This window comes from Perca fluviatilis, chromosome 22 (assembly GCF_010015445.1).
Source record: "Perca fluviatilis chromosome 22, GENO_Pfluv_1.0, whole genome shotgun sequence".
Taxonomy (NCBI): Eukaryota; Metazoa; Chordata; class Actinopteri; order Perciformes; family Percidae; genus Perca; species Perca fluviatilis.
This window is the reverse complement of record NC_053133.1, coordinates 24,777,874-24,792,081: the sequence shown is the minus strand read 5'-3', so window position 1 is coordinate 24,792,081 and position 14,208 is coordinate 24,777,874. Positions and strand designations below refer to the sequence as shown.

The 14,208-nt window shown below is 41.6% G+C and overlaps 1 protein-coding gene across 2 annotated transcripts in view; it reads right to left on the bottom strand.

The window, feature by feature from the left end:
• Window positions 1-14,018, bottom strand: part of kbtbd2 (kelch repeat and BTB (POZ) domain containing 2) — a 16,692-nt gene extending 2,674 nt beyond the window's left edge. Inside the window, exons 1-4 of one of the 2 annotated variants that reach the window (XM_039790216.1) lie at window positions 13,718-14,018; window positions 11,374-11,925; window positions 1,290-1,455; window positions 1-924 (exon numbers count right to left, since the gene is read on the bottom strand). The exon at window positions 1-924 is cut by the window's left edge and continues 2,674 nt beyond it. In XM_039790216.1, coding sequence (XP_039646150.1) covers window positions 1-924; window positions 1,290-1,455; window positions 11,374-11,546 — 1,263 coding nt within the window. In that variant the 5' untranslated portion in view covers window positions 11,547-11,925; window positions 13,718-14,018. The other variant, XM_039790217.1, reaches the window with a different exon arrangement.
• Window positions 14,019-14,208: the final 190 nt, after the last annotated feature.

Sequence of the window (14,208 nt, the reverse complement as noted above, 5' to 3'; positions counted from 1 at the left end):
GCTCATCATGCTCCACTCGTCCTTCTCGCAGTCGTAGCGCTCCACCGTGCGCTTGTTCAGCTCTCCCCCGACGTTATCCCCCCCGATTGCATAGATGTAGCCGTCGCAGTAGACCAGGGAGGGCTTGATTCGGGCACACAGCATGGGGGTTTTGGGTACCCAGGCGTTCTGCTGGGCGTCAAACCAGAAGAAGCTATCGACCGAGCGGAAGACCGCCTGTAACTTGCCACTCTTGCCGTGGTTGGTGACAGAGTTTTTGAGAGGGATCTGTCCACCGGCGATGAACACGTCATTGTCTGGCGTAACGAGGGTCCCCACCTTCTGCAGGTCGCCAGGGGGGTTGTTCAGCTTGTACACTTTCTCCGCCTGCGGGCTGTAACACACCACCGTGGTAGGCAAGGCCCCGGCCATCACGTACGCGTCGCTCGTTTCCGACATGGCCTCCATGAAGATCAGCATCTCCTCCTTGGTCATGCCCAACCGAGGCTTGAAGAACTTGGGCATGGACTTGTAGAGGCCCTGCACCACCACCGACTTGTCGTTGGGCGGCAGGCCCTGGAACCAGGCGCGCTGCGTCACCTCGGACAGCGCGTCGATGCGGATCTGACTGAGCACGGAGGACAGGTGCTGCGAGCGCGCCTCCATGTTATACTCCAGCCACAGCATGGCCGCCTCGCGCACCGTCTCCTCCTTCTCCACGTTGAGGTTGTCGCTGCTCAGGACGTCTATCAACAGCTCGTGGGAGAGCTGAAGGAAGGCCTCCTGCCTGTACACCATGGGGAACTTGTGCTCCACCATGCGCTTGGCGCTCTGCTTTAGCTCGCTGCAGCTGAACATGTCGCCGATGCTCAGCATGCGGACGCAGTTCTCAGCGTTTATCTTCTTCACCAGGTAGTCTCTGCACTGCAGCAAGACGTTCTCCACCTGAACAGAGGACAAGATGATCAGTTATTTGCTTCAACAGCTGGAAACTTTAGTTTTTAGGTAAGGTTACTCAAACAGGAGGAAATAGTGCATTTGCTGGGGACTATTTTCAGTGCTAGATTAATACACATTCAGCGCTCTTTTGAGTATTTCCCAACAGCAGTTTATAGTTTTTGTACAACAATGGAGCTTTATGACAGAGGAATAAAATATATCAGAATGATGCTTGTTAGTACGACCAATTCATTGTTGGTTTTGGTCTTTTGATGGAATTTGTGGACAATAACATATATAGTCCTCCAAGGATAACCAGAGGACTTTCACTGTAAATGAGCAATGCATCGAGAAGAAGGGTTTGTACTGACCTGAAGGAAGCAGGCGGTCTCGTAGAGCGGCTCCACGGTGCTGTCGCTGATGGCCAGGTTGCCCGTGTAGGCGTAGGTGATGATGATTTGCAGGGTGGCCGGGTCCACGTTGCGCAGGTGGACGTGGGTCTGTTTGCTCTCGCTGAGGCCGCTCATGAACATCGCCCTGCAGGAACAAGACGAAGGACCGTCAGTCAACACGTGAACACGGTAGTCACAGAGTGAGGACGTGAACTACAAGATCTCACACGGATTAAGATTGTGTTTATAAAAGATAAAAGATTGTATCCGCTCCTGCAACAATGCAAGGTTTGCCTATGTCTATCTAGGATTTTATTGGACACATGATGGGTCAGGCCTGTATTCGGACTGTTACGGTCCTTGGCAAATACAAAACCGTGACAACCACAATTATTGCAGTTACTCTAACAGAACAAAAAGCTAAAAGCAAACCGTAATGAAGTCCAGTGAATCAAAATCAGAATGATCTTGAATGAAATTCTACATGGCTTCTCTGAATGTAGTGATAACAAATAAGTTAAAGCAGTACCAGAAAACAGCAGTAGTAGCAGCATAATGTTTGAAAGGTGACTTAAAGTACCAACTAAGAGAGCTACGGAGGTAAAAACCAGAGAACCTAGCTATACTATACTGAAGACTTCATTTGTTCCACAAAACATTTTTACCAGAAGCAATTGGTATAGGAGTGTTTATTTGAAATAGAAACAATCTCAAAATCCCCATTTTGTATTCAATTCAAAGCTCTTTCCTTCTTATCTGCAGTTTCTGGTTAAGTTTTTGTCATCTACAAAAGACCTGACTTTAGACTGGTCAACTTTTTAGTGTAGTAAAAGTCTTGGCTCAGTCTTGGTTGCCATTTTGCTCTCCAGTTTCTTTTTAAATAAACAGAGCCTCCTAATGACTGTTGGCGACTCGCCAAAGTGGCTGTAACAGACAAAGTTACCAACTAAACTCAGGGTACCTGTTATTGGCTGTTGCCGGAATGTAACATTTGTCGTATCATTTTAAAAGCTACTAGGATGGCAAGCAATCATTTTCATTGATTAATTTGCTGATTACTTCCTTGGTTAAAAAGTAATTAATGTAGATAGAGAGAAGTCCAAAAAGATATTTAAGTTACTATCCCAGAAGACGAAAAGAAAAAAAAAAAAAAAAAAAACTTAAAACTTTTTTAACTTAAAAACGATAAAACAGATTATCAAAAGTATTGTCAATAAATTTCCAGCTCTAAAAGCTACATTACAGTTGAATGATAAACAAAAAAAATCTTAAAATGTTAGCGGCTTGGCCATCAATTCCAAGTTACTCTTCATTTCATAATCTTTAATGATTTATCAAGTTAGTGTGGTATTGGTCAGAGGGGAAATGACTGAGCTATCATTTGTGTTTATCATGTCAAAACACGCTGAACTAGAAGTATTCTTGGTCTCAAAGAGCAGGATTGAATACCACTGCTTTATATGGAGCAGATGTTACATACTTGACAGTTGTTGTACACTGTTGTGCTTGTCCACCAACCCAGTTTCCTCGTACTAAATAAAAAAAAGTGACAGTCAACACCTGGCTGGTTGCACAGTCTGGCTCCAGCTGGGCTTCTCTCTGCTCCCGACTTCCATGTTGCTGCAGCCTCGGCAGGCTGCCTACACTTCCACGTTGTCATTCATCAGTGTGAGTCAGAGCCTCTTTAACCTCTTTCACTGCATTCATTTCTCACATTTTAGGCATCTGTACTGAACGGTTATTGGCTTTAACTGGTAATTTGCATGTATTATGGTGAGGTCTTTGGTGCAAAATGCTCATAACTGCAGTAATGCTTCGGTGCTGCACTTTGCAGAGATACAACATGTCAAGTACAATGTCAACGTAGGGGTCATCACTGCAGATGCACACAGAAAATTAACCTGCAACAATTTACATTATCGATTAATCCTTTAAGGAATTATGTCAATTATGTGTTTTCCTGATTTGTATTGTGTTATAGGATCAGACCAAACAAGACATTTTTAGACGTCATCTTAGGCTCAGGGAACTTGTGAAAGGCATTATTCACTATTGACATTTTACAAACAAACAAAAAAATGACTTGCAACTCTACTCTTTAACAATAATGTGTCTGCAAAACAGCTCTGTCCTCCTGTATGGGGTTTTGGGTGTGTGTGACTGTTTTGCTCGCAGCAGGGGCGCTAAACCTGACAAGTCCATATTACGCAACCCTGCAGGCATACCCCTGCACCCCTCCCTCTTTCTTCCCCTTTCTCTGTCTCCATCTCTCACCAAGACCTACGTGACCAGACTTTCCCTCCAGACACAAGCGCTGCATCTCATGTCCCTTAAATTGCCTCCTCGACTCCTCCACCTAGTCCCTCCCACCGAGGAGGCACGGGGAAATCATGCAGAGAGGCAACGAGCAAACGTGTTTTTAGAGAGATGAGACGTCCTTTCCTCTGAAGCGTCACATGAATTTCGTCAAGCTGTTTGGGCGGAGTCAGCAACTCCTTCAGCTGCACGGCTTCCGGGAAGGCTGCTCCCGTGTTTTCCTCGCCTAAATCTCCTCGGTGATCCCTCCTCGATGCTCGCTCCTCGGGGCAGAAATAAGAGCTTTGAGGCGGCCTTCACAGAGGAGGGACAGAATGACTTCCGGTTCAGCCGAGGACTGAGGAGCTATCAAATAAGCGACATGAGATGCAGCTAAGCCCCCCCCAGAGTCTCCCTCCTTCCCTGAAACGAGCCGTGCGACGAGAAGGGAGGTGTAAGGAGAGGCAGCACGAAAAAAAAAAAAAAAAAGGAGTAGCAGTTTACGGTCCCGACACTCCAAAGATATTGTTGCTGTTGGGCCGACGGCGAGTCTCCGTTACCCTAGTTATTGAGATATCCCGCACATTGTCGCTACTGGTCGAGCCCGGGTGGCCCTTGTCCGCTTTTTTCTGACGTCAACAAATTTGTGCATGAGAAGAAAAACGATGAGGAAAGCAAGCAAACGTCTATCGAGGTCACACAAAGAAGGCTCATACATACATACATACATACATACATACATACATACATACATACATACATACATACATACATACATACATACATACATACATACATACATACATATAACAGTACTGTAGTATTGAAATATCTATTTTGCAAATTACATCCACAAGAGGGCAAACACAACTACATAGAGGTGCACGATTCAGAAAATGTCACAATTCGATATTGATTTAGGCTCAAGATTCGATTCAAAATCGATTTGATTCAAAAACAATTCTCGAAAAAAAAAAAAAAAAAAGAAACGATTCACAGTATGTAAATGTAGTTACATTTCCCATGTGATTGCAGTAGACATACAATTTGAAAAAAACAAAACAAATTAAATGTAGTTTGATATTACTTTATATGTCTTCATACAAAAACAAAAACCTTTGCAACTAAAAACTGCAAAGTGCCAAGCTTTGGCCAGCTTTCAAATACATTTAATTCAAGTATAAAATATAACTGTTAAATAAAAAGAGCTTTTCATTCAGAGTTGGGTGGGACTTTAGAGCATTCAAAGAGTGCGTTGGTTGACTGGCATGTTAGGTATTTTAGGTTGTTGTTCGTCCACATCTTTAAGGTTAATCTCTGGGTGATGGCGTAACATGTGAGTTCTCAAGTTTGTGGTGTTTCCAAAATACTTAACTTTCACTTCGCAAAGCCTGCACTCTAGCATGATTCCTATCAAGTTCCGTCTTCCCCTCGAGGTTATAAAAGCTGTAATGTGCCCAAACTCTCGCCTTCAATGAGGATGGAGCAGGTTGAATAATTCTTTGTGAAGTTTGCCATTGTTTGTGCCAACTAAACTACTTCTGCTGCATAAATAAATAAAAAATAAAAATAAATAAATAAATATCGATAGATAGATATGGAATTCTATTAATCGATTTTGAATCTTGATACGAATGTGAATCGTTTTTTTTGCACACCCCTACAACTAGATACACAACTACTTGCAGGCATGTGCAGAATGTATGTGCTAGTCTGTCGTCAACTGCAGTCTTTGCGGTGTGTTTAAGTCACCCTTCGTTGCTGCTAGTTCTTCGCTGTATGCATTGGCGATTCAGCACCTTATTGAAGCGAGACGTGCGATCAGAGCGGAGGTGGAAGGAGAGGCAGCAGGACAGAGAAGGAAAAAGAAAGGAGTAGCAGTTTAGAAGAAGCACTGCGACACCTCTGAACCCTGCAGGGGAAATGCTTTGCATGTTGGCACCAGATAACGAGTGTGTGGGAAACAGCGGGGAAGATCCCAGAGAGGTGGGTGTGAGAGAGGCATCAAGTTGTCAGGACCTTTTCTTGGAATGCAAGTGTGAGTGTACAGTGAACGAGAGAAGGAGGGAGGGGTGAGACGCCGTGTTCAATTGCAGCATGAGCTGCTGTCAAGTACAGATGGACTCTTCCCAGAGCCAAGGCTGCTGCTCTGTCATATTCACTGCAGTGCACACACTTCATTATGCAAGGTTGTGCATAAAATGAGGCCTCCCGAGGGCCTTGAGGGATAGGTCTGTAGAGTTACAGGTTAGAGATTGCGTCATTTGTTCCGTGAGAAATATATCAGATGGAATAACTGGATAAGAGGGGGCCACTCCACTTTCAAGGAAACACCATCCCCGTGTTTTCCATCCTCCATGTATAGAGTGGATAACACTTGCTCTTACGACACGGTGCATTAGTAATTGTAATAGTAGGTACGCATTTATAGACTGGGGTTGAAAATATCCCAAATGAAATACCAAAATCATCCAAACTATTTGATATTTTGTGTGACTTGTTTAAAGGAGGTTTTAAATCTGGCAAAATACCAACTATGTGGCTTAAATCTATGATCAATTCCAATACCCAAATCCCAAAATGAGGATCCGAGGGTGCCTCTGAATTATAGAGGGATGAGCCTAATAAGCACAGTTTATAAGCTGTATTCTACAATACTTAATGAGAGGCTCATGTTGTATCTAGAGAAAGAAGGGCTCCTCGTGGAAGAGCAAAATGGGTTCCGTAAGTCAAGATCATGTCTTGATCATATTTTTGTATCATCTACAATTATAACTAATAGAATAAGTGAAAATACGCTAACATACTCATGCTTTATTGACTTTCAGAAAGCTTTTGATATCATCAATAGGGATCTGATAGCATAGAAACTTATAGAGTACGGGGTGAATGGAAATTTTGATTGGGCTCTGAAGTCTTCCTATCACAAGCCCATAGCATGTGTAAGATAGAAGGAACACCACACAAACTGGTTCCCAACATCATCACGGGTAAAACAGGGTGACGCTTTGTCCCCCACATTATTTGCAATTTATATAAATGATTTGGCAAAGGAAATTAAAGCATTGAATTGTGGGATAACATGTGGAAATGAAATAAGTATTCTTCTGTACACAGATGACATAGTTTTACTGTCACCCTCTGAAGATAATATGGAGCTGATGCTCTCCTATATTGATGAGTGGTGTAATAAATAGAGATGGTTTATTAATAGAAAGAAAACAGAAATAATTCACTTAAGAAAACCCTTAACTACTCGGAGTATCTATGAGTTTAAAATTGGATCACATAGGGCTGCACAATTAATCGAATTTTAATCACGATCACGATTTTGGCTTCCCACGATCAAATTTGCGTGATCGAGCGATATTTAAAATGAGTCATTCCGTTCATAGAACAGTTTTTGCAAAGCCAATCTAGCGCTCCATAAACCACTGTCTGATCACATGTCTCCATGAGCCAATCAGAGCTGTTCCCTGCCTGCACCGCGCAGCTTAGTTTCTAGATGTAGACCGTCACAGAGGACAGTAACGTGAGGAATATTCCACAACAGGTAGCAGTCGGTCATCATAAGCCGGTCACAATGTTTACCAGTTTACCAGTAAACGCAACGTTTTGTCCCGTCTGTGTTGTTTTTCAGACAACAGTAGTGACCGGTGCTAGTTTGTGTCTTTTAGCTCATAGCTTTAGCAGCAGACTGTTGGACATCCCGCTGTTGGAAACCTACAGTGAAATACAGACACACTACACTGTTTAGCAGTCAGCATTTTAGCTGTGTTTAATCCAGTTACTACTGTGGCTAACAGTAGGCTAACGTTAGCTGCTGTGTAACGTGTTATTAGTGTTTACTAGCATGACATTCAGCGATGTTTATGTTGCCTCTAACGTGGGTTTCGGAGCATCAGAGCGCAACGCAGACATGTAAGTGGCAGTGTAATGAGCCACAGAAATCCGTGTAGCTATTTCGTCTGGTAGATACCGGGCACCACATGCGCCGGTTAATTAATAATTAATCGTGATCTCAATATTGATCAAAATAATCGTGATTATCATTTTGGCCATAATCGTGCAGCCCTAGGATCACACAAGCTGAACTTTGAAGACTCATAAATATCTAGGTTTTTATATTGATGAACATATGAATTGTAGAAAAGGTGTTAAGGTCCTTGCTGATTCAGCACATAGAGCTTTGGGAGGAATCATTGGTAAAATCAAGAATCTGAAAGATATGAGTTTCCAAACATATTCTAAACTGTAAGAGATATTTTCTGGGTGTGCACAAATATGCACCAGCATTGGCGATAGTGGGAGACATGGGATGGGAATCATGCGAGGCTCGTTGGAAGATATGTATAACACAGTTATGGAATAGTTTATTAGACGCAAATAGAATGATGGAATAGTTTATTAGATGCAAATAGGTTGACGAGGAAAATATTTCTCTGGGATAAAACACATTCTTGGTTATTGGTCTAAAGATATGCAAATTGTTCTGTAACTATGGGTTTGGGGAGTGGTTTCTTAATAATGAAAAGCTGAATATTGGTTTATTTAAAAAAAAAAAATCAGCGTTTGCTAAAGACAAAGCAGTGGGCCGACGATATATGGGCTAAGCCAAAATTGGCACAGAATTATGTTGTATATAATTTGTCTAAAAGGCAAAGACCTGATGTGCTCAGTTGAGATCTGGTGTTTTACCTTTGACTATTGAAACAGGACGAAATGTTAACGTAGAACGGATCTGTCCCATGGGTTGTTTGAATGATACAGAAAATGAGTTCCATTTAGTTTTCTACTGTCCTTTTTATTGTGAACAGCGTGACTCCGTTTAGTAAGATAAAAGCAGATATTGATTTGGTAAATATGCATGATGCTCAAAGATTGAGATGGTTGTTCACATGTGAAACATAAATTCGCCAGTTATCTTCAGAAAGCCTGGGAGAAGAAGAAAAAAGACGTAACAACCAGGCTACATCATCTAGGGCTGGGACGATTCGTCGACGTCATCGATTATGTAAATGCATCGACAAAAATAATTTGCATTGACGCGTCACTAAATAAAATAAATAAAACTTGCGTGCAAATTAATTAATGTAATGCGGAACTAATGTAATGTGGAACTACCGTTAGATACGCGGGTTCCCCGCCTTAGCTCTGAAGCTAGCCGAGTATGGCGAGTGGTGGTGACCCACAAGAGTTCCCCGCCGGCCTCTTTAAGATCTCAAGTTTGGGAAAACTTCGAGACTCTATGGCTGCAGTCTGGAGCTTCCCGTGTCATGCCTTCTCGTCTCACGCCGCCCCCGCCTCGAAAATGTCTGTCTTCGGGTCAGTTCCAGTAGTAGGCTACAGGCGAGAGAGTGGTGGATAAGACGAGGACTGTGTGTCGGCGTTGTTCAGCAGTTGTTGTTGTATGTGAGTGGAAATACATCTAATATTCTAATGCATATCCAACGCCGACACCCAGATGTGCCAATCACTGGAACGAGACAAAAAAAAAAATTGTCCAACTTCTCCTCCCTACAGTGCTTAACCAGCCTTTAGATACAAATAATTAAAAGTTTAATTAAAAGGGAAAAGTGCTTGGATGTTAAACAAGAGCTTATTCATTAGTTTACCTACTACTGTTAAAAAAAGCAAGGCTACTCTTTTGCACTTGCTCGGTTTACTTTAAGTTTTTATTTTTGTATCTGGCTTCAGGTTGCACTAAAAAATTATTTTACTTGGAACAGTGCAGTGTTAAACAGTTTTAATAAATAGAGAGTTGAACCTTATTGAAATTTGTTTTGTATAAATTGTTAATAATTGAGCAATGGGAAAATAATCGCCAATTAAAAAAATGAATCGTGAGATTAGTCGACTAATCGAAAAAATAATCGATAGATTAAATAATCGTTTGGGACAGCCCTAACATCATCACAATGAGACTGAGGGGAATTACGGCTGTCTTTAAACTAGGGCTGTCAGCATTAACACGTTCATTGCGTTGCGATTAAGGGTTCGAGCATAACGCGTTAATAAAAAATAAAAAAAAAATCGCATGCCGCCATTTATTAATTTATTTTCACTTCACTCAGCTTCACGTCGTGCCTAACAGGCTACTATTTTGACCCTTTGCCGCACCTTTACTTACCATCAAGCTGTCATCCTGCCTCCTAACACATCCTACTGCTGCAGGCTGCAGGCATGATGGAGAAATGCAGCAGCAACAATTCTGAATGGTGCTTTTTATTTTCCAAAACTTCCGGACGGCTCGTAGAAAAGTCGCAAGCCACATGCACATTGTGTAAAGCCGAATTAAAATATCACCGAACCCCGTCAAGCTTGAGCTACCACCTACGAGCTAAGCATAGTACAGTAACCGTGACTCAGGTTGATACTAGTGGGCTCAGGCAAAGCACTATTTTGGAGAGTGCTACTCGCCGACCTGTTACTGAAACCAAAGTGCAAACGCTGTCTCATCAACTGGTGATCACTGGACATCAGTGAGTAATCAAAATTATTTAGAAGTTACTGCACACTATATTGACTCTGGTAAGTAGGGTTGGGTACCGAAATGTGCCGACCTAAACGGTAGTAATGAGACCGAATAAGAAGGAAAATTTTGGTGCCTGACTTTACACTACACCTGACAGCAGGTAACGTTAGCCTACCTTAAGCTAGCAGCTGGATTAAACACGGTTAAAATGCTGACAGCTAACGTTAAACAGTGTAAAGTGTGACTGTATTTCACTGTAGAGGATTCCAACACTGGGACATAACAGTCTGCTCTGCAGCGCAGCAGCTGCCGTTGTCGGAATTAAACAACACAGACAACAGGTAGCCTCGTGGTGCAATCACAGTAATTGTAAAATACCATTTTCCCATCTAGTGGTTGTTTTTGTCATTCAACAGCAATTTACTGGTGAAATAAGTTATTGTTATAGTTATTACATTATTATTAAATCTTTAATTTTGACCATGGCCTTAATAATAAACAAGTTCCTGACTGTTGTTTAGTACCCTTCTTTTGTTTACAGTAAATAAATAAACTAATACAAATCTTAAAGTCAAGTTCATAAAGTAACTTTCTTTGCATTCATTTGATTCCCAAACAAGATACACTGGTAAGAATTGCTTTCCATTGTTAATATGTACTTAAAAACAGTTCTGAAATGCAAAATAGAATTTGAATCATGTGATAAAACATGCGTTTAATCGCAAGTAACTATAGAAATTCAGCGATAAATCGCGACTAAAAAAAATTAATCGTTTGACAGCCCTACTTTAAACACTAGAATCCATCGCTGTGGTGCATTATGCATTCAAACTAGGGCTGCACAATTAATCAAAATTGTAGTATGGACTAGTGCAATATCCAAATCGCAGGGGGGTGCAATATGTGTCAAGCCATCCTGAATTAAGTATTGTGGTGCTGCAGAGACGTCCCAGCCTACAAATCGTATTCTACAGACTAAAGACAAATTCTTTTTTGGTTCAGATCCTCGCTAAAAATCACACTATAAATCATTTTAATTTTAATATTTTTCAATAAAAATGAGAATAATGATAGAGATAATCCTTCCCTCCATATCGTGAATCATATCACAATATCAGCCAAAAATAATCGCAGTAAGATTTTTCCACCCTATCTTGCAGCCCTAATTAAAACCGTAGGAGACAAATTCAGAAAAGCCACACAACACAACGCATAGTCACAGTCAGCATGACGTTGTTAAAAACAGAAATCGCCAACACACAACATGAGTTACTCCACACCCACACCACTCACCTGAAATAGGAGCTACATGTGGCCAGGACCATCTTGTGACATGGGAACTCTGTGTCCTCCACCAGCAGCACAACGTCAGTCAGTAATTTCTGTTCGTAAAAGAACTTGAGCTGCTCCAGCAGGGAGACAGCGTAGTCCGTGTTGACCGGCCTGCGCTCACTGAGATCCGACATGGTTGCATCCCATGAATCGCGCCCCAGTTTTGAATAGTCACGTGGCCGGCTGAACCGGGCTCAAGCCAACCAGGAGAAAAAAAATATTCTGAAAGATTCAAGAGGATAAATAGGATGGGGGACGGCTCTTCAACACCTCCACTGACCCAAGTGGAGGCGTTCAACTCCACTGGAAAAAAAAATCTTCTGTTGGAAGAGGAGATGAGAAAATTGTGGTGCTGTTGGCTACCGAGCAGTCAGGAGTCCAGAGGAAAGGGTCCTGGGCGAGGAAGGCCTCGTGGATTTTACTGTTGTCTGAGGTCATGCAGTGAGGCACTGGGGACCGGAGGTAGAGGGAGAGTAACCACAACTGTCGCAACAATGCTACATCAGTGCTCGTCTGAAAAACACAGGAGAAAAACAAAAAGAGCAGTGATGAGTTTAGAATCCATTGAAACTATCAGCAGAGAAAAATAACCACTTTTAAATGGTTTAACTCTCTTCTACCTTCTGATGTCCCTTTTTATATCTGGGCATGTCAGAGTAGCAAACATCCTAAAACCCTTTCAAAAGAGAAAACCGCACAGTCGACAATCTGGTCTCTTTTTTTTGTTACAAAGACTGCAATTATCTGTCAATTGACCCTAAATACAATAACAGCATCTGAATTAATGGGAAGTAAAAAGCTATTTCATTCAAATTCTGGTTAACGTGTAAAAGTGCAGAACCTGATTCTTTACTCAAGATGCCTCAACTTCACATTATGCCACAAAAGAGTTTTCCTTTAATATGCAACGCCAAACTAGGGTCCAATTTCCCAAAAGCATCATAAGGCTATCATGATTTCAAGTCTCATCAGATGCTTAGAGGTTATCTTTATTATGCTAACGTTAGATGCAACAAAACTGCAAAGCTGATTCTAAAAAGGAGCTGCGTTTGTCATGACGTTGTTACTGTGACTGCAAGTGGACTTTTCAGCTGAAATAACGAGTAGATTAAACATGCTGTTTCAATCAGCAAGAGAGGAAAAACATTTTTCCATCCCAATACAGATTCGGATAACGCAACTTGCGTATATGCAACTCTAATGTTGATGTTAAATTGAGAGACTTGTTAATACCCCGAAAAACCAGCATCTCCCAGTCAGTTTTTACAGCAGGGAGATAGGGTTGCCCGAGTATGGCCTGGCTAATTCACTGGTATTAGCTTCTTTTTGCCACTTCTTTTAAAGACAAACGCTTAAGTTAAATGGTTAAAACGACAGTCGGTTAGAAAGATAAGTAATTATTACAAAATACACAAATAATTACACAATAATTTATATTTGTGGTTAAAATTAAGCTTTGACAAAATTTCATGCAAAAAAACAAACAAAAAAACAATACTAATGTGGAAACAATCACTAGCTATGTTTTAATTATTAAAAATTGATTTTATTTGTTTTAAATTGGTATCGAACATACATAGTATCGAATTCGAATTTTCTTTTAAGATACCCAGCCATATTTGCGACGTATTCAGCATCAACAACCTGCTAACTTAACGGGTTACTTCTGGGAGTAAAGGCTGACATCTGAAGAGTGTTTATCGTTGCCATTTTTTGGGATTTCGTCGATGCTGACTGGCTAGCTACGTTATAGCACGTTACCGTTAACCACCATGTCCAAAACAAACCCTGTCTGCTATCTAAGACATGGCAAAGTAACATTACACAGGCGGGCCTGTTGCAAAACGCACGTCTCGCTCAGGTTAGCTAACTATACAACCCTTAACATCATCATCATCCATGTTGCTTTGTTTCAAAATACACGTTCAACCACGCTCTTCTTTGATCAACTGACTGATTATCAGCGTTGCAATGTTATATCGCTAGCTCAAGTAACCACACTTGCTTGATTACCACTCGCTTGCAAGTTAGCAACTTTAGCTCCACTGCGCTGCACAGTTCCGGGGTAACGTAGCCGTAAGCCCCAGCCTGCTAATACATAACGTTACCAGTTGACTGTTTGAAAAGTCAGGCGTCGAACATTATTACCTCAACTGTAAAATAGCCCCAGAAAGGACATGATAGGTACAAACCTTCTGCAGTAACCACATTTAGAGAACGGTCATGCTTGCTAACAGGCTAACTGCTACACGAGCTAGATAGACCTAAGCTAGAGCTACTTTTCAAGTTAAACACGCTTCCTTACAGTAACTGTTGGCAGACTCCACATACAGTGAACCGTCGCGGTGACTCTTGTCGTCAGCAGAAAGTGCCAAGTGGGCTCCTCAGGCCGAATTTAGACATTAAACAGTTGTGTACAAGCGCCGAGCAGCGGACAACCTTTTCTGCGCATCATAAGCGTCTAAAAGACCAGAGGCCAAATGAGGATACTGCGCATGCGCACAGACTAAGCAGCTTGTCCTGTTTAACAGAGGAACAGCGACATCTGGCGGACAGACGGAGATACAACTGAAGAAGTAAAGGATGTTTATGAAGACACAAATCCTTAATTGATCCCCAGAGGGAAAATTCAGGTGATGCAGCAGCACAAGACAAGATAAAAATATATATATATATAATAATAAGGAGGTACGTCTATATACAACTAGTAAAAGTAAATAAACTGTACAAGACTCACTTCGAGACTTTTTATTATTATTTGAGAGTTGAATTTCTGTTGCAAAGCGTCTTACACTG